Source organism: Musa acuminata, chromosome BXJ2-5 (assembly GCF_036884655.1).
Source record: "Musa acuminata AAA Group cultivar baxijiao chromosome BXJ2-5, Cavendish_Baxijiao_AAA, whole genome shotgun sequence".
In the NCBI taxonomy this organism is placed as follows: Eukaryota; Viridiplantae; Streptophyta; class Magnoliopsida; order Zingiberales; family Musaceae; genus Musa; species Musa acuminata.
Window position 1 is genome coordinate 5,624,338 of NC_088342.1, and position 21,129 is coordinate 5,645,466.

Consider the following 21,129-nt stretch of genomic DNA (forward strand, 5'->3'; position numbering starts at 1 on the left):
TCTTTACCTTTGGGCTTGCATTCAGGTTTATGATTCACATGTTTCTGCTGCATACCTAACATACAACAACTGTCATTTGAATCAGTAGCAGACTTGCAATCTGCAGAACCTTCTCCTTCACAAAATCTTTATGATTTCCATCCATTTTTTTCAGATCTTCAGATACTAACAGTAGTTGTTCATCAATTTGAGGAATTGAGTGCATCTGACCTATTGGAACTGGCAACCAGCACAAACTTCCATCTTCTCTTGGTCTTTCTGATGATCAACCTCCCTCATATCTTATTATACTTGTTTGCCCTTTTTCCTACCTACAAGTAAGCAACTCAATGAGCACAAGTTAGCACCTCATCCATGCCCACTAGTTCTTTTCCTCTAGAAACATGTCCTATGTTGCTTGTGATGGAGTTTGTAGCTCTTCAACATTGAAGTGTTCAAAGCTGTACAAGCTTCAGTCTACATACAATTCCAAGGTAAGTCATTGACTGCCCTAAACTGTTACAGCTTACTTGCATTCCTTCCTTGTTATACTATTCCACTAGCAAAAAGAGACTAGTCTAAACAATGGTGTACAGCTTATAAATTTAGATCAATAAACTGACATTGACAACATTGTGAAGCTGTCAGAATTTTAGTGGCCTTTGCTGCCCACCACTACATCAGTTTTGGACTAATGAAGCTGCATCCTTCATACAATAGGTTAGTTGAATTTGATTTATGATGTCATGGAGTTCCACAGAAGGAAGCCACCTTATTGCTCATCAAAATAAATCCTACTTGCTTTCTGGATTCAATGGGGCACATAGGTTCTGACCTAGCTGATGTTTAAATTGATTTCCACTGACAACTCACTGACTCCTTTTGGAGAAAAGTTGAGCTACTTTTGATTGTGAGGACAAACTTCAGTAATAGATAAATATGTGCTTTGCATATGAGAGAGATCAAAAATAGAAGCTAAAGAGTTGGAAAATTAGACTGGAACTCTTACTGCCTTTCATAGGTCACACATCCCTTTTCATCTTTACTACCAACCAAATAATTGTTTCTGCACATGAAAGATGATTAAAAGTAATATAATATATTATATTTCGATCAATATGAGATGAGGATCAATATACACAATCCAATATTCTAAGAGACAAATGAAGGTTAAAAGTCTAATGAAGGGATGGAACTACATGCCTTTCATGAACCAGAAATCTTTTCCCTCAGTATATGTAACAAAAATGTGCCTGAGATTGCCTGTCAATGACAACACAACCTGATGTTTCCCCACAAGAACAGTATGTTAGGAAATTAATCTCTAAGCACCACTACAGCTGCAAGCCTAAATCTTTCATGCACAGCTGCAATTGCTTCTGAATTAAATACTTAGGCCACCTAGAGATTGGAGACCTCCATGTCAAATCAGATAGAGACCTTTGTCTGGGTGGCTGAAACAAGATAAGATTCCAATATATCTTTGTGCATGTGATTTGCATTTCTGATCGATCAAGGAAAACGAAACACTCATGTGGTCTTTCTGGAGTGTTCTGCCCTTTCTCCAAGGAAGAGAAAGATCCAGCAAGCTCAAGAAGAGGATTAATCAGTGACCAGAAAGAGTTGCTCAATGAATGGCACTCAGAATAGTTATTACTGGTCAAAAACACTGGTTTTGGTGGAGTGAATGACTGTGTCAGCCTCAATCACCAGACTGTAAGATGAAACCATATATTTCCTTTTTACCTTTTTCTTTACATTCATCAATTCAAGATCTTTTATTTTTATCCCTTCATCTTATGGTAAAAGAGATTGCTACAGATCAACTGATCGAATGATTACTCTCCCAATCAACATATCCCCCATTTGTTTGCTTGGAGATCAGCTGGAGGTTGGGACATTCAGCTTTGTTGGCGTCCGATCAGTGAAACCAAGCAAAGACACGCCTGCGAATCCATTGGGAAGGGAGACAGATTTGTTGTGACCTCTGTTCCATGCAAGAGGTGCTTAAATCCTGTGCTTCTTTGCCGGCATGCTGAGGTGGGTCGATGTGACGGTCTGCAAACACGTGTCCCTGAATCTTTGGTTTCTGGGTGCAACAGAGAGACACGTCACCATGGCCCCACACTGGGCCAGCATCCAACAACCAATCAGCAGCATGAATGAGAGGTAACCGAGAACGCTGTTGTGAAGTGCGTAGCAAACACTGCATGTCCCCATGTTCCTTCGTTCCACTGTGCCGTGTGCTTTATATAGAAGTCTATCTCTCCACTCCCCTCGTCCTAAGGAAAGAGGGAGAGAGAGAGGGAGAGAGAGAGAGAGAAAGAGACAGTCGTAGAGGAGGAGGAGGAGGTCCATTAGCCTTTCCGTGTCTCTTCTCTTCTCCTCTTCCTTTCTGCACTCCGTTCGCTTCTATCATCCTTGTTGGAAGAGGAGAACAGGAGGAAGAGGAGGAGGTGTTCGTGGCTCGAGCTGTTGTTCTGTGGAATTCTCGGAGGAGAAATGGCGGGGCTGTCGATCGGAATCCTCAGCCTGATCGAGCTCTTCGTCAGTATGGCGACGCACCTGCTCTTCGCCTTCTACATCTTGAGCTCCGCCATGGCGTCGGATCTCTTTCAGGTCCTGACCGACTGCCTCAGGCCCAATGTCGTCGACCTGGGCACCGGAGGGAAGGAAGGTGAGAGCAAGGAGAAGGTGCTGGTTCTCGAGGGTTCGCCGCCGCCGATCGTTCTGGTGCATGGAATCTTTGGATTCGGCAAAGGGGTACGTGCATGCCATTTCTTGGGAGCTCAAGCATGCGTGCTCTGTTGCTGAAATGGTGCTAAATCTTGTTTGCCACGGGGTTGCAGAGGCTCGGAGGTTTGTCCTACTTCGCCGGCGCAGAGAAGAAGGACGACCGCGTTCTGGTGCCGGATTTAGGATCCTTAACCAGCATCTATGACAGGTAGGTCTGCTCGAGAACTGAATCTTGTGATCAACTGGAAGGATTGCCACTCCGCTCCATGGTCTCAGGGCACGGGAGCTGTTCTACTATTTGAAGGGAGGGCAGGTAGACTATGGAGAAGAACACAGCTTGCAGTTTGGGCACTTGCAATTCGGGAAGATCTATGAACAAGGTAAGGTAGAAACCAATCATTCTAATGATTTCTCTATGAACCAGGTCTCAAGTTCCATTCCGTTGATCCATTCTTCTCCATCGATTGGAGTGCAGGCCACTATCCTTCGTGGGATGAACACCATCCTGTTCATTTCGTGGGGCACTCGGCGGGCGTTCAGGTCGCCAGGGTGCTGCAGCAGATGCTTGCGGACAAGGTACCTCCTTTGCTTCACTCCATCTCCTTGACTTCGTCTTCATCACCTCCAACATGTGCTGTGAATCAACAGGCATTCACTGGCCATGACACTTCTGAGGACTGGGTGCTGAGTATCACTTCCCTCTCCGGCGCATTAAACGGAACCACCAGATCATATTACGACGGGATGCAGTGAGTGATCTCCACGACAAGTTCTTCTAGCCTTGGACGCTTTGTTGTCGATGAATCCTTCACCGTCGATGTTGTTGCAGGCCCGAGAACGGGAGGTTGTTGAAACCGATATGCCTGCTTCAGGTGTGCCGCCTGGGGGTCATCGTCTACGACTGGCTGGATGCTGCATGGCTCAAGAACTACTACAACTTCGGATTCGATCACTTTCGGATGGGATGGAGGTGGACGGGGATTTCAGGTTTAGTTGATCTGCTCTCGAACAACACTGGGCCTTTCGCTTGTGAAGACTGGATCGTGCCTGACCTCACCATTCAAGGCTCGATCAAGCTCAACTCTGGGCTTCGCACCTTCCCCAACACATTCTACTTCAGCTACGCGACCAAGAGAACAAAGAAGGTCTTTGGCCTCACAATGCCTTCAAGCATTTGGGGGATCCATCCATTGCTCTTCATTCCAGTCCTGCAGATGTGCCAGTGGCGTTTCCCTCACGGCGTGCCGCCACCACATAAAGACTACAGGTGACTGGGTCTTCTTCCTGTGCAGATTCATGATCTGAAGCAGGGAATTGTGGAGCAAAGCTAACATGAGTTCTTTTGGACTACTGGCACAGGGATGAAGACTGGCAAGACAATGATGGAGCTCTTAACACAATATCCATGACTCATCCTCGCCTGCCTGTCGAACACCCGAGCTTCTTTGTTGTGGATGACTCCAAATGCCATCCTTTGCAACCAGGAATCTGGTTTGTGATCCTGCTCTTCATGATCCACATTTGCATTAAGTAATCTGCTCTATCCTTGAAGTAAACCACTTTCTACTTGATATGATTCAGGTTGAGGATTCCTAATGTCATTTAATCTATGTTTTGTAAGACATAAATTATCGATTCAACTCTCTACTTAATCTCCTTGTTATGCATCAATTTCATGTGTTGACAATAAAAGCTGCAGAACATTATATTCAAAAAATTTTTACAAACTACGTAGCAAAATTATATACTGGAATAATCATTCGAATGTTTTTAAAGCAGTAAATCTCCTTTACACACAATATGCTTCAGAGAAGTTGTGCAGGTAGAAGTGTGTTTACAACCCTTTCTGTTCATATTCTCGCTGTTTTATGCTTCTTTATGCCAAGAATCATGTGTTTCAGCTATAGATCTGGTGACATGGACTGATGTCTTCCGTAATCTTCTTCTGTGCCAAACATTGGCCATGTTTGGTTTGCATTTAGAATTCATGTCATTGGATGTTTGTATCAATCAAAACTTCTTGCTGTTCTTTCAGGTACTACAAGATCATCGAAGCCGATCACATATTTTTCATAGTAAATCGGGAGAGAGCAGGAGTACAATTTGATCTATTGTATGATGGCATATTCCAGCGGTGCAGAAAGCACATCTTTAGAAGCAGTACACCGATATTACCCAATGACACAGCAATCAGTGATCCCCATTACTCGCAAACTACTGAAGTAGGTGATCAGATGCCTTCTCCTCAGATTCCAGCATAATTAAGGTCATTTTCCAATACAAGCCAGGCCTTATGTGTTATTCAGAGTTCAGCAAACATGAAACGTTTAGGTTTTTCATAGAATCGAAGCTACTGAAATATCGTTTGACGACAATCCACCCTGTAAATTATGCTGTTATTCGGTGAGGCAATTTGCTATAAATATGTTGAGTTATATACTTAATTACTCTTGGCCTAATCTTGTTGGTACTGTCTATATGGATTTATACACTTCATTACTCTCGGCCTAATCTTGTTGGTACTGTCTATATGGATTTATATACTGTATCAGTGACTGGTATCCGTGCTGGCCTGATACTTTGAACCATGATTCTTCCAGCGATTATTGAGTAGATTCTGCTCTAAGTAGGCTCGCTTCTCTTCGCTTCCAACTTACATTTCCAACTGATCTCAATTCCAGACATGGACAGAACAAAGTTGTTAATTTGGCACTGCAGAGTTTTCTGATAATATTATTATTATCATTCATAGATCATCCTTTCTTGGCATCCTCAAGAAGAGAAGGATAACATAAAGTAAATACTAGAGAACCAATTTGAGACAAAGGTTTAGTTGACATCAATAGATGTGGCATCAAATAGGCTAATTATTGAGTGGGAATCATTCTCTTAAGGTCAACTTTGATCCTATACAAAATTTACAGGTTTTCTTATTTAGAGTATATTTTGAGAAGGCTAGTTTCTTATTCTCCAGGAAGATTGGTTCCATAAATTTATCCTAAGTGAAGAATAACTGTGTCAGAAAAAGAGTTGCAAAATAATAACCATCCTTTGTGATATAATTTGTGCAATTTTGAGGGTTTCCAGCACTAATGATGCCTCCGTTCATTGTTCACAAGAATGTTGGCAGCAACAAGTCATATAATCACAAGTTATTGTTGATCATGATCATCAGTCTTCTTATGTTAAAATTAGTTAAATATCATATTAGAAAGAAAGATATGACAAATAAAAAATCTTAGTTATTAGATCAAAAGCTCAATGTGATCACTTATGGCTATCAAAAATTTTGAGATTATCTGTCTTAATAAGTTTGAGTTGGATTCTGCTTGTATTGGCCACATTCATATGCTTTTTTCACTCACAGCTACTATTCAAAATGTTTCTTGTAGTGTCATCTTCTAGCTTTAAAGTGATAAAAAGAGTTGTCATCATAATTCAAAGAAATTATTCACATGCTTTCCATCTCTACAAGAAGCAAAAAACAATTCGATGCCAAAACACAAGAAGAACCTTCTGCTGTGTGAAATCATAATATGAAATTTTATTACTTTAGCCAAGAATATGACAATACATATCTTCATGAGTCTGATAAAGTAGTAAAGAAAAGAGAGGCTGTAACAACATTTAGTCAACAAAATCGATATTTACGGAACCGCATAAATCTTCTGCTTCTTCCCAGCTGCTAACTGGTATAGTTTCTGACTTCATCAGGGAATAATTTGGCTGGAAATTTTTTTTTGTTTGTTCAAATTTCAATTATCAATCATTAGGTCCAATGCTGTCTCTAGAAGAGAGGATAAGGGTTTACTGTGCTGGATCAGTCCAACACTACCAGAGAAAATGTGAAAGCACTCAAGTTGTGATGTGGTCTCTGCTACAGACCCCAATAAATTCTCCATCTCAAATTTTTTGAACAACTGGATACTGTTTCTGTTGGATTTCATCATCCAAATAGCTTGCTCAATCACAAACCTCCTTATTCTTGGGACCATAATTTCTGGAAATGTGTATTTTTCCAGTGTCCGAACAAGCTTCTCCACAAGATCAGTTTCTTCAATGCTAGCTTGCCTAAGTGCTTCAGCAAATTCATCAGGATCCATGAGTTTGCAGATCTGTGTAGTTAGACCAATAGATACTTCTAGTAGTTTCTCTTTTGCCTCCATAATCGATTTCAATACCTGTTCAGAAAACAAGAATGTTAATCTGTGGACTTGATATCTATCATTTTGTTGGTGAATTATAAGGTATTCATCTGAAATTTGAATGACTTATCCAATCCTTCAACATTTCATACACCCCTTATTCAGGATTAAGGATTCAGATTTGGCTGACAAGTTCAATGCTGATATTATGCTGGCATGATAGACATGATAAGCAGTACTGGTGTGGCACCTATGTGTTGACCAGCATGAGATGAAATATTCAGAAAGGTGTGTGCCAGGTGTGGGGCATATGTATTGAGCAACATATGATGAAATATGCAGAAGGGTGTGTTGGCACAAACTACTGTGTGAGACCGAACTGGCACAATACAGTCAAGCAGGGACTTCTGTAGCTTCCCAAAACTTAAAATCATAATTTAGATATTACCTGGAATATCTTAAATAATTAAATAATATTGTAATTTTAAAATGTTTTTATCTTATTAATTCTTACATTATTGGTTGAATCATCTTCATTGTTCAGTATCAAAATTTCTAAGTTTGTGCTTTGAGAATTGAATCCTATTTCACAACAGCATTTACTTGTTACTCAAACATCATGTCAAAGTGGCTTAAAGAGCCACTGAATGCTCTCCATACCTTGTGCAGCTAAGCCTTTTTTTTTTGCAACAAAAAAAAAGAGAAAAAAAGAGAGTGAAAAAGTGGCCTGATATGACGAACTAGTGAAAATCATTCTTTAATTGAAGTTCCACACTGGAATTACCAGGAACAACATAGTTATCAAATTAAAGATGTAAAGACTGAAGATAATAAACATGATAATTATATGCAACATTCATCTAATGTATTGCACCCTGGGAAAATCATAACTGAGAGAGAGACTTCTGGTAAGCTAAAGCTAAGGGACTTAATGCTGAAAGGGTTAATCACTTACAGGTCAGCACTAAACTCTTGAGTGGATTAGCAAGCCATTTGGACTTGTTTATGGGTAACAATGAGCAAAGGCAGCAATTTAACTGTCCAATTGATAAGAAACCTTTCAGGAAGTATGGATCCAAGTATTGAGGTATTTCCATATAATGTATAAGACTACTGATATGCAATAATCCTACTGAACTCGATTATACAGACACTTAAATTCCGCATTATTTTTCAGTGATGTTACATGCTATACCACACTGGACCAAAGGGAAGCCGGCATAGGGAAGAGCCTAGGATTTAATTCCTTGTATACGAATGTTCAGACGCATTCATATACGAGAAAAAGGGTTATGTTAAAATAAGGCAGTAATGGCCAATAATATCTTATTTCTTTTTCCCCTCAACTTGCTTCTTTGGCACAAAATATTCTTTGGATGTACAATTTGAACTGAAAGTCCAATCATGCAGGCTAATATGCCAATATAAAATATGAAAAAAAAGTAGGCATATCGAGACTTCCATAAGAATAATTCCCTCCAGCCAGTGTGGGTTGGTGAACAGGAATTCAAATTAGGTGTCTCCTTTCTCACAATTCAAAGTCTATGACTTTGCCACTATTTTTATCGATTGGTTTGCATCATTATATTTTATTCTGATATTAATTTTGTTGAATATCTATGCGATACTGATAATGAAAGTTCATTGCTCTAGTTCTGAATTAAGATTTTCTGCTCTCTTCTTTTTCAAATGATAGTAATTGATTCCTTTTTCTTTAATGTCAAATTCATGTATTAATGTGAAACATGCATAACTCTGGTAATTCAATTGTTAGAGGCAATGATTCATGGTCAGTCTTAAGTTGAGATAGAGGCTTACAGTGGGCATGGCAGCAGTCATCCTGCCTATGCGATCGGAGCATTCAGCTCTACTGTAGGCACACAAATTACGCAGAATTCTCGAAGCATTTATTCGAAGAACAGGCTCGGTCAGTGCCCCCATGAGCTGCTCCAACACCTCCTTTTCCTTCAAGACACGATCACAATTGTTAATGCTCTCCAATGTCAACACTGCCAGCGTCACTCCTGCTTCATTACTCAATAAGTTCTGATCCTCTGTGAATCCTGGCCTGAGGAAGCTCGACAGGAGCAGCTTGGTAATTCCTCCAGTGCTTCCAATCTTCTCCTTTGCATTGTCATCCATGGCCAGGTTTTTTAGTACCTCAATTCCCAGCTTTTGCAGCACCATGTGGCTCTCTCCATTCTGTATGATCTCCCTTATGTTGCTCACCGTGAATACAATCTCCGATATCTCCTGCCGGAGAAACTTGCCAGTGCTCCCGGTTGTGCTAACCAGCATCTTCACAACCTGCAATGACCTCTTCACTGTTCTGATCTGTGAGTCTGGTGCTCGATCATTCCTGAGCAGAGTTTTGCTAGCACTAGTGAGGTCTATGATCTTTGGCAGGAGACCTCGGGCATTGCCGATCTTCCAGCAGTTGTCATGGTCAGCTGCAAGCTTCTTAAGTATCAGCAGACCCAGCAAATTAAAGACCGAGAAGTCGTAGTTCGTGCCATCAGCTGCATCGGATCTCTTGGACATCTCATGGGGTGTCATGTTGGAGGTCTTGCCACCGTGGAGCAGAGACGATATCGACTCCATTGCACCTGGAATAGCAGCAACCCGAAGAACGTTCGTCCTCTTCCCTGCAAGTTTCGACACGATCTCTGCTGCGCACCTCCTGATCTCCTCTTCGCCCGGGTTCTTCCAGTTCAGCATCTCGACGAGTCGCTCTATCACCCACGTCGAGGTCCCGATCTTCCTTAGCGTGTCGTCGGCGAACTTGGCGCTCTTCACAAACTTCTCCAGGACTTGAGCGCCGATTAGCTGTTCATCACGGAACTCGGAGTTCAGGAGTTCCTTTGCGAAGGTCACCAGATCCATCTTCAGGCCGTCGAAGACACTGCCATCGATGCATTTTGCGTAAGCGTCGTAGAAGAAGCGCCTGATCGAGACTATTCCGCCTTCTCCGAGCTCACACTCTCGGCTGACAGTCTCCAGCAGATTGCAGTATAAGATCCTCCATGTCCAGTAGGCTTTCTCCATCAGGAAGATGAGAGCCTCCGCGAGTGCCAGCGCGTAGAACAGATTCAGTGCTGGTTTCCTGTTCCTGCTATCTTGTTCTACGTTGCCGTAGTCCTGCTGAATAAGGCGCAGCAGGGACAGTGCCACACAGGCCAAGGCCGACAAGAGTTGAAGCCATGAGAGGACCCTGCTGATGTTCTTCGACATGAACACCCAGCCGGCATAAGGAATCAGTGGAACGTCAGGACCATGCCATGTCCGCTGAGCTGTGGATTCAACCGCAGAATCGTCCCGGGACGATCCGACCGCTCGGTTACTTCTCGTAGGCCTTCGGCTTCGGTCACCATGTCTTCGGAGAACAGAGAACGGGTTGAAGGCGGCACTCAGGGCCCGAAAGAATAATCGGGAGCTAGATTGCAGCGCCCGGAAGCTGTACGTCCCGGCGCCTCCCAACGTCGATGCCGATTGGTGCTGCCACTCCAGCTCGTGGCTGCGGCTAAAGATTCTGGTACTCTCGATGACGAGAATTATGGTCACGAACAGGAAATCCTTCCCCTCGAGCTTGATGGCGAAGCCACCGAGAAGGACGACGGTGGCCCAGACGAATGCTAGCGTGCCAAGACCACTGGCAGATTTCTCCAGCAGAGCCAGCCGGAAGGCGAAGAGCGTCAGCTTCTTCTCAGGTGCTTGCTTGCTGCTACTGTTTCGAGATGTCGGTGGCGCGTCGCTGGACTCAGACTGAGGCTCGAAGGAGAGTTGGCTGGCAACAAAATTACTGCTGCCGCGTCGGTTCGTAAGCGGAACGATGTCTAACCTGATGCTCGTATCTCCTTCCTTCGGTTGTTCTTGCTCCATCTTCATCGCTTGAGGCTCCCAATTGCTAGAGATGAACAGCGAGAACAGACATGGAACTCATCTGATTGACTTGACTACATTATAGCAAAGTGGTGTTGACGGAGTCAATGACTGCTCGGAATTGCTGGAGAAAACGATACGCTTTCCGGATTGAAAAAGAACATGAACAGTGTGATGATGACGATGATGTCGAGGAAGAGTGCCTTCTGCACATCGATCAACCCTCTTTGGATCCTTTGTTCAATGGTTCGTCCGTATGCTTTCTCCTCCTAATGCTGAGATCGTTTTCTAGTCTTTTGGACTTTTCTTGAACTGTAGCTCTCTTCACGTAATCTCTTGGGACCTCAGACGCAACAATAAATTGCTGAGCCCGACATCCCTACCGACTTCATCATCGAGTTCTTCATGCAATTCTTCAGATGTGCATCCTCTGCTGGATCAGGCAATCCACCATCTCCTTCAAGTGGTCTAATTAGTTGGCAGGAAGAATCTTGGTGTTGTTCTAACTGTGGAATTTTCTTCTTGCTTAGGTTGCACATCAGTTTCCATCAGTGATCTGTGCCATGAAAGAGATCCTGCTTGACTATATCATGCAGATCAATGTTGAAGCTTCACATTCATCAAGCTCACAAAACTGGACAGAAATTGTCTTCAGAACATCTTATAACATGAAGCATGGATCAATTTCTTTCTTGTAAGCTCAACTATTTCACTGTTTGATGGAAGGTGTTAGGTTAATCCTGTTTAATTTTGTGTCTATGATTTTTACCTATTAATGAAATTATTTTTATCCAAAATTAAATTGTATATAATGAGCTGTGGTTGGAACCTAAAGTGCAATAGATATTTCTGTCCAGTTTGTGGTAGGCCACAAGCTATTCCAAGGGATTGTATCTCAATATATGGGATCTAGAGATCCAAATTGATTGCATAATTTGTGGTCCTTGCATGTTTATTTGTATATATGATGTCAATATCCATTACGATAAGATGAAATTGTAATAATGGCCCCCCTAATTTTCATAATTCCTATAAGATGAAATTGTAAGGAAAAAAAGTATTTTGATTATAACAAAACAAGTTAATCACCTGTCATACATAATATCATCAATCATACCATCTTCATCAGTCAATATGCATTTGTGCTTGTATGCATGCTTATGTGAGTCCAGTTGGCAAACAAAATTTTTACACCATGATTGAAATTGCATAAGCAAACTAAATAGTAATTATTATTTTAATATATATTAAAAATAAATTTTGATTGTTAGAGTAGGATGTTAATTCGAAGCAAACCAAAATCTTTTTCTACGTTGGTCTTCCGCTTGACGCTAGAAAGTTCTGAGTTCATCTAATTTAGCATGTGTTTAAAATTACATCGAGAGCATATCTAACAAAGTCTCTTCAAAGCTTAATTTAGTAGAGGATTTAAAGAATTAGATTAGTGCGTAATCTTTAATATTCAAATACATTTAAAAGTGAGTCCCAAAGAATATACTTGAATAATCTTTTTATAGTAAAGTTTTTAATTGTTACACTTGAAGTGGTGGTTTATTGTTGGGAGCCATTACATCTTTCCTCCAACATTGGATGTAATCATGCTACACTAAATCCAAATGATAAGGCAGTTGCAACATTCGAAATATAAAATTATGTCAACCAAGATTTAGCTTTGGTGTCAAATCATATAATATTAATATGTCGATCATGTGATGTCTAGGTGTATGCCACATGGTATTATGAGGTGTTAACCATATGGTGTTGAGTTGCTGGCCACATGATGTCGAGGTGTCATGGCATCGAGACATTGACCACATGACATCGAGGTGTCAATCACATGGTGTCGAAGTATCAATAGTCCTTATGTCATTACTCCTATATCACTCGCCCTCCATCGTGCCTCGATGTGTGTAGTGGAGTTGGGGCATAAATAAATTTTTATTTGACTATCGATTATAAAGAGGATAACTCAACCATCTTATAGTCGAAAAAGATCTTTAGGTCTATTTGATCATGCTTGAAAAGGATGTTTTGGGCTAATTCGATGCACGTTGTCATCGAGAGGAGTAGTTCGCGTCGATACGATCGTATTATTATCGAAAGGGTCACTTTAGGCTAATTTGGCTACAATATATTAAAAAAAATATTTAGAACCAATTTGGTTATATAGTCATTCAAAAATGGTGCTTTGGGATGATTCAATCATGTTGTCATTGAAAGAGATTTTTTGGGACGATTCGATTGCACCATCACAAGAGTACTTTAGGTTGAATTAGTTGTGTAATCATCGGAAAAAAGGGAGCACTTTAGGTCGATTCAGTCAAGCCACTGTTGGAAAAAGATCGTGAAAATAAATGCTTTGGGCCAATTTAATATTCGAAGTACTCGTATATGAAATCGAGCAAACTCAAAACTTTCCGATGCTTTAGTCGGAAAACTAAAATCTATGTTTAAAAAAAAATTAATATACATATAGAAACAATTAAAAACTTCATAAAAATAATAAATATTATCAAACTCAATTAAAAAGGAAAGTTTTACCCCCAACTCTATAAATAAATAGTCAAATACTGAAAAATTAAATAAAAACAAATGAATTATATCAGAAATTTATGAATAATTATAGTGAAACGATATTATATTAAGAAAAAAAATGAATTGAATACTCAGGAAAAAATCAACCACATCAAGGAAATGTGTGTTAAAAACAACATTTCTTAGCCTTGAATAATGTGTTCGCCTACGTGGATATTGGACCCACGTGTTACCTGGTGGGCCCATGTTTTTCCTCCATTATGCAAAGAGTCCTCTGAGTTGTGCCGCTTGACTTTGACTTGAATTTGCACACCGCTATTTTTAGATATCAATTGTTACAATAACTGTTATAAACGAGATATCGTTATAATAAATATAATGGCATTTGTGCCGTTATGACGGGTAGCGATATCTATTCGATCTGGCCTCGGCCGTGATGTGTCCATCGACCCAGACGAGGAGGGGGCTGCGGAAGGGGGTGTTGGAAGCGGGAGATGGGGGCTTACCAATCCGCGCCGACGGAGACTTCCGTCCATCAATTCACCGTCAAGGTCAAAATTTCCTTGGGAGTCTCTTTATCTTTTGTTATCTTTTTGGTTTCTGGATTCTGTTATGGTGGAATCTTTGGTTTGTTGTTCAGGATGGCAGCGGCAGGGACGTTGATCTGGGGATCTACAAGGGCAAGGTGCTCCTCGTCGTCAACGTCGCCTCCAAATGGTATTCCGCTTTAGGTTTCTCTGAACAATCGCCGTTTTCCTTGGCTTCTTTGCCATCAAATTCGTCTTTCGGCGGTGGAATCGTGTTGAAATGATCGTTTCTTTGGATTCTGGAACAGTGGGTTCACGAATAGCAACTACACCCAGTTGACTGAACTGTACAACAAGTATAAAAGCAAAGGTTTGTTTCATGCTCACGTCGGGAGCTTCTCTTCGTGGAATTCTTTTGATTTGGCATGCTCATCAAATATTTTGGTTGAAAGTCGTGTATTTGGAATGTCACAAAAGGTACTAGTATTCTTCTGATACATCCAGCGGTGTGTTACTGAATATCTAGGTTAATTTGGCTGGATTTTGGATGGTGTCTGCACCAGATATTCCTGTTTCCTATGGAGGAAAACTCATTTGCAAGTTTTAGACGGCACAATCAAGTCAGCAGGATAGATAGCTGAGTTGAACATATAATTGTATCAAAAGCGCATAGTTGGCTGGTTTCTGTTTCATGATTGGATGTAATACTATAGCATGGGAGATACGATTTCTGACAGCCTGTCTGGAAGTTGAATTAAGAATTTTGATCGAAGAAAACATTCATATCTATGATCCTGTCTTCAGAAAATCCATAATCATTTGCTTGATATGTCTTTGGTGGTTGCTGGATGGAAATTAGATTTTACGCATAGGATAGTGGTTTCTTGACTTTTGTTAAAGAGTACATGATTTAGTTTTTAAGTTCGGTTAGATAATAAAGAAGCTGTGGTTGATATGATGGAAAGATATGATAGCAAATTTACATAGATAATGGCCACTGATAATATGTATTTCGGTTATCTTCAGAATATGTGTTTGTCATCACACATAAGAACATTTGCAGGACAATGATTTTGTTTCTTTTGGAGGCAAAGGAGATTATTTAGTCCTGTTTAAATGAAATGAAAATGGGACCATACTATGTATTACATTTCTTTAGGTATCCCTATTCTCTATATTACTCTTCTAAACTCTGAGTCAGCAGGTGTTGAATCCATTTACTGTTCTCCAAACAGTGTACTGATTCCATGTTGACTGTCTTTCAAATAGTGAATTCATTTGCATAAAAGTTTTAGAAGACTATTCATTTACTAATTGCTAGTTCTTAGTTGATTTTTTTTCTTAAGATTTCTTTCTTGTCCCATATGACTCTCTGCTGCATTTTGAGAGGACAAAAGAATATAGTGACTAATGTCTCTCTTGGTTTGCTTAGGCACAGTAAAAACATATGCAGCTTGAATTAACTGATGAAAATATTTTCCTTCTATTATACTAAATTTAGTTAGTGAGTCATTTGGCTAAAAAAAGATATAAAGAGGCTAAAAATGCGGTTAGTATGACAAGATATAAAGCTTATTATAATTTTTATAATAAATTAGGTACTAAGAATGGTGAAAAGATATATGACGAATTGCTAAAGTTATGGAAAGAAAGTGTAAGGACTTAAGTAATATTAGATGCATTAAAGATGAAGATAAAAAAATACTTGCTAATGATAACAAGATTAAGGAAAGATGGAAAAATTATTTTTATAAATTATTTGATAAATATTCCACATAAGGTTTAGATTTAACGATAAATAATAATGATAGATTTAATAATCATAGATTTATTCATAAAATTAGAGCTGATGAAGTAAAAGTCACATTAAAAAAGATAAAAATGGCTAAGAGTGTGGGGTCTAATGGTATCCGTATTAAGGTCTGAAAAAATTTAGGGGACAATCGAGTAGTTTGGTTAATTAGCTTATTTAACAAAATCATGAGATTTGGAAAGATGCATGAATCATGATAAATGAAGAAAGAGTTTTTTAGTGCCAATTTACAAAAATAAAGGTGACATACAAAATTATTCAAATTATAGAGAAATCAAAATCATGTGTCATACTATGAAAATTATGAAAATTTAGGAAAAAATTATCGATAGCAGGATAAGGCTTGAAATAAATATATCTTAAAATCAATTTGGTTTTATGTTTGGAAGATCAACCATAAAAGCTAGTTATTTATTAAGACAATTAATGAAAAAAGTATAGGGAGAAAAAGAAAGATTTGTATATGATTTTTATTCACTTAAAGAAAGCATACGATACGATTCCTAGAGATTTATTATGGTGAGTTTTAGAAAAGAAATGTATATCCACTAATTATATTAATGTTATTAAAAATATGTATGATAATGTAGCTATTAGTATTAGAATATAAGGAGCAGGGTCTGCAGTACCGAACTGTACCGCCCGGTACGGGCGGTACGTACCGGTCTAACTGGTTGCCGGTACGCGGACCACCTGTTATCGGTCCGAGTGCATTGTAGCACTGTAGCAGTGCTACAGTACTCGGCACACCTGAGTGTACCGCTCGGTACACTGTACCGTACCGGTACCGAGCCCAGGTCGAAATACCAGTATGGTACGGTATTGCGAACCTTGATAAGGAGTGTATCTAGTGAGTTTCCTATTAGCATAGGATTACGCCAAGGATCCACATTAAGTCTCTACCTTTTCACATCGATAACGGATAAACTTACTAGTTACTTGATAGACTTCCTTGGAGTATATCATTTACTGATGATATTGTCTTAGTTGATTAGATCCTAAGTGAAATTAATTATAAACTTAAGTTATGGAGGCAAGCCTTATAAACTAAAGGTTTTAGATTAAGTAGGACTAAGACTGAATATATAAAATGTAATTTTAGTGATTAAAGAAATAGACAAGATAATATAGTTAGATTGAATGGACAAAAAGTCCCTTTAACTAAACGTTTTAGGTATCTTGGATCATTTATTTAATAAGATGGATAGATCGATAAAGATATTATTCATAGAGTAAAAACAAGATGGTTAAAATGACGAGGAGCGTTAGGAGTCTTGTGTGATCATCGGATACCTTTAAGATCAAAAGTAAAATCTTATAAGACAATTGTGAGACGAACAATACTTTATGGGTTTGAGTATTGAGCAGTTAAGAAATAACATATACAAAAAGTTTGTGTTGTTGAGATGAGAATGTTGAGATAAAGTGTGAAGTTACCAGGAAAGATAGAAAAATAAATGCTTTTACTCGTGAACAACTAAATATCGCTTCGATAGAGGATAAGATAAGAAAAAATTATTTAAGATGATATGAGTATGTATTGAGAAGACCTTTGGATACAGTAGTCAGAAGAGGTGAAATAATTAATGTTAGTGTTATGAGAAGAGGTAGAGGAAGACCTAAAAAGATTTTAATAGAAACTATAAATAAATATTTTAAGTATTCTGAACCTAATTAAATATGACTCTTTATAGATCTCAATGACAGGAAAAGATCCATATAGCCGACCTCAAATAGTTAAGATTTATGGTCTTGTTGTTATTGTTGAATCATTTTGCTGTTGACTGATATATTTGTGTCCATATATGCGTGCATAAAAAATCAACCAGCCCTTACATATATACATAATTGTGAATGTGTATACATGATAGTTGCTGGCAACAATCTTGAAGGTTCTTCTTAAATGATAGTTGTAGGAGTACTTGATATAGGATTGTGTTACGAACAGTTAGCTTATGATAGTCTGTTGTCCCATGGGGACAATTAGCTTCTGATAGTTTGGTGTTTTATAGTGAGGTATCTTATAGATATGTCATATTTGGTATTTTAAAATGTCGTCATATGTTTCCTATGGATGCTTTGCACAGAAAGCTATGGTAGTTTGTTATCTCATGGGGACAGTTAGCTTCTGATAGTTTGATGTCTTATATTGAGGTATCTCTATAGATATCTCAGATCTGGTTTTTAAAATGTCATCATGTGTCTCTCATGGAAGCATTGCACGAAAAGCTGCCAATTTTCATTTTCTATAGTGTACTAAAATCAGAAAAAACTTATATCCGCATATTTGGTAAAAACTCCTGTAGAGAGACTGAGAATGATGGTTCTTTCATGTTTGCATATTCTTTTATTCTATTGCATCATTTCTATGTGAGGTTCTTGCTTGTAGGTGCATCTCAAATTGCAAGGTCTTTGTGAATTATGTTTTTGACTTATGTATGATATTCTTCACCATTGGGCCTATTCACTGAACCATGCTGGGTGCATTCAGATTTTGAGATTTTAGCATTCCCATGCAATCAGTTCTTGCATCAAGAACCTCAGACAGAGCAGGAAATAAAGGACTTTGCTTGCACAAGATTCAAGGCTGAGTTTCCAATTTTTCAGAAGGTAAATATTTCTTACCGGTTGGATCATTAGGTCTATGCTCTTTGCAGTTATTTGTTCTTTAGTTTCTCTATTTTGATTAGAATAGATGTTGTGTAAAATGTGGTCCATCTTAAGGGATAGTGTACTATATATAACTTGTGATCAGTTTATAGTAAACTCAATTGCAAATAAAGAAAGCTACTTTTTGTGTTAGGGGTGAACCAGACTGGTATCAAATCTCTTTTTCTTGCTTGAATGTCCATTGCTTAGGGATGGAACCTGAGTTCTTGTAGTACTGACATGAGTTGGATAACTAGGATAGAACTTAGTGTTCATTTATTTTGGGGCCTATGCTTTCAAACTCTGAATCACACGATAATTAGTTTGTAGTGTCATGACATTGCTTAAAAAGAAAGCAAAAAAGTGGAACATGTCTTACAGAGACTTATGTGCTTGGAATCTACTTGTGAGCAACAATAAATAGATTGTGTTAGGAAGACATAATATGATGCTATTCTTAGTAGTTGCTTCTCTTATAGGCCCTGATTTTCTATGACATCACATAAACTCTCTCTCTCTCTCTCTCTCTCTCTCTCTCTCTCTCTCTCTCTCTATATATATATATATATATATATATATATATAATTTAAGTTTCACAAGTGCTCCTTGGTGATTGACACTGCATTTGCTGTTAGTGTGTTGTTCCAACTCTGCTCTGATTCAGTTATGCCTTCAACATAAAAAAGATAAGAGCGAGAGAAAAGACTTATCACCAATTTGGATAATCAGCGAAAAATACTAGTTGTTTATGGTAAAATGACTAGAATACTGTATCTGTGATACCTGTAGACACTTCAGTTTGCTTCCTGATTATTTCACAAATACATGGTTGTTATTATTGATCTTCTGAAGAGGCATTTTGCTTTATAACCTTCAGTAATTGGTTCAGCATGGATCTCTGTGTATTAAAGAAGAATGATAAATGAGAAGTTAAAATGAAGGTGGCTTCTTCAAGTGATTTAGGATACATGGACAAAGAGCTCAATGATGGAAGGTTCTGGGCCAATGAATGACTTTAGCTTGGTTTGGCATGTATCTTGCTTGCAGATTTGCAACCAGATGCAGCAGTGGAAGTGTCATGATACTAAGTAGAGAGCCCCGGTGCTTCTTTGAACAACCATCAATCTATTTAACTCTAGGCCTTTGAGAACCTAACATAATTTTAGGTTGTCTTTGCCTTCAAAACAAGAAAGAATGGCATTTCCAAGAAATCAGAAAGTATTGAGACCATAGCATGTTCCATGGAACAGTAATAAAGGTAATTTTTTCTGCCAAATGAGTATCATGTAGTGATTCCTAGTAACTTATTTTTGTAGTCACTGATTATAAAACCTTTTAAGAAATATGGAACTCACCAACCAAATTATATGCAGGTTGATGTCCTTTTTCTCATGTATCTGTCAGTATTTGTCACAATCATAAGCTACATGTTTAAATGTTGTGTTTTCTGGTGCCTATCATATAGGTTAAAGTAAATGGACCAGAGACTGTTGCTGTTTACAAGTTTCTTAAGGCAAGTAAACCAGGTTTTATGGGAAATAGGATCAAGTGGAATTTCACCAAGTTTCTGATTGACAAGGAAGGCAAGGTCATCGGTCGATATGGGACAACAAAGTCTCCGTCGTCCATCGAGGTATGCTGGTCGATATGGGACAACAAAGTATCTCTCTTATTTTTTGACTTATTCTCTTACAATTGTGCAGCAAGACATCCAGAAAGCACTTGGAAGCTAAAAAGGGAGAAGGAAAGCACTTGGGAGGGATCTACCAGTGTATATGAGTAACGGTGCATCACTATGTTCCTGGACATACGTAAAGATTTGCTTTCGTTTTCCGTCTTTGTTTAACATCTTAGTTGTGTAGATATTTGGCTATAGCCCACCAGCTGTCCACACACTATATGCACTTGTGTGTATGTTTTGTTATTTACTCTTAATTATGTTTGAGATGTCACTTAATATGATTTTTTTGCTTGGCTTCTGATTCAAATTTATTACAAACAGGGATTTGTAAATTCCAATCAATGCTGTTCTTTGTAAGAGGCCCTTTTTGTCCGAACAACATTACTTTGAATTCAGCTATAATTGGCATCTAACATCTTAAGTTATTTGAGAGGTGGATTAGTTTCTAAATTGTCCAAGGTAACACAGTTGTGAGCTACTTACTATCTCTACACTAGAGACAGCTTCTCTGCTGTGTAAACTTGGTAAAAAGCTGTGTGGAAGGAATCAGTTCTGAAAGAACATCCAGGTAGATCTCTTCAGGGTTGATACAAGGTCTCATGTTACAAGTTGGTATCAGACTCCCTCTTTTTATCCTTTTTTTCCCCCCCATTTCTTTCATATATAAATGTTACATAGCCATATGCATTAGACCGTTTATAATGAGATTCAAACCCTGGATCATTTAATTATAAACACAATGCATTAACCACAAAAAAAACCACATATGTGAGTTAATATGTGGCAAGAGATTGGATATTTGGGATGAATTAATTGTTATGAAGTATAATATCAGGGTCCTGGTAGGATTACTTAGGAGATGTATTTGATCGGAGGAATTCTCTTAATAACTTATCCTAGATCCTCTGTTCTCATCTATAAATAAATAAAACATCTAGTTAAAGAATATATTTCATAGAGAACATAATTGAGATATTACGATTTCTCTCTCAACCTCCTGAACTATGAGAGTTTAGTTCTCCTCATAAATTAATAGCGATTTTGGATCTAAAGATCCTTTTTCGATGGCATCAAAAAGTAAGTATTGTAAGAATCAATCTAATATTATTTGATTTTAATTCTAACATAAATTTTTGTTATATTACATATAAAATAAAATATTTTTTTACGCTTAATAAGTAGGTG

General features: G+C 38.6%; 3 protein-coding genes across 3 annotated transcripts; 2 read left to right on the forward strand and 1 right to left on the reverse strand.

Moving 5' to 3' along the window:
* Positions 1-2,327: 2,327 nt before the first annotated feature.
* LOC103984219 (uncharacterized) lies at positions 2,328-5,226 on the forward strand. The gene is made up of 8 exons (XM_009401677.3): positions 2,328-2,742; positions 2,829-2,923; positions 2,992-3,095; positions 3,191-3,291; positions 3,364-3,464; positions 3,545-3,982; positions 4,075-4,206; positions 4,751-5,226. Exons 1-8 carry the CDS (start codon positions 2,482-2,484, stop codon positions 4,974-4,976), a joined length of 1,458 nt encoding a protein of 485 aa, XP_009399952.2. The 5' UTR covers positions 2,328-2,481; the 3' UTR covers positions 4,977-5,226.
* A 1,009-nt stretch (positions 5,227-6,235) lies between these two features.
* LOC103984220 (uncharacterized) lies at positions 6,236-11,267 on the reverse strand. Its single transcript, XM_009401678.3, has 2 exons — positions 8,679-11,267; positions 6,236-6,896 (listed from the first exon to the last, which is right to left on the reverse strand). The coding sequence occupies exons 1-2, from the start codon at positions 10,743-10,745 to the stop codon at positions 6,471-6,473; spliced, it is 2,493 nt and encodes an 830-aa protein (XP_009399953.2). The 5' UTR covers positions 10,746-11,267; the 3' UTR covers positions 6,236-6,470.
* Positions 11,268-13,690: 2,423 nt separating this feature from the next.
* On the forward strand, positions 13,691-20,220 carry LOC103984221 (probable glutathione peroxidase 4). The gene is made up of 6 exons (XM_009401679.3): positions 13,691-13,825; positions 13,915-13,991; positions 14,110-14,171; positions 18,106-18,224; positions 19,729-19,896; positions 19,967-20,220. The coding sequence occupies exons 1-6, from the start codon at positions 13,769-13,771 to the stop codon at positions 19,994-19,996; spliced, it is 513 nt and encodes a 170-aa protein (XP_009399954.2). The 5' UTR covers positions 13,691-13,768; the 3' UTR covers positions 19,997-20,220.
* The last annotated feature ends 909 nt before the right edge of the window (positions 20,221-21,129 follow it).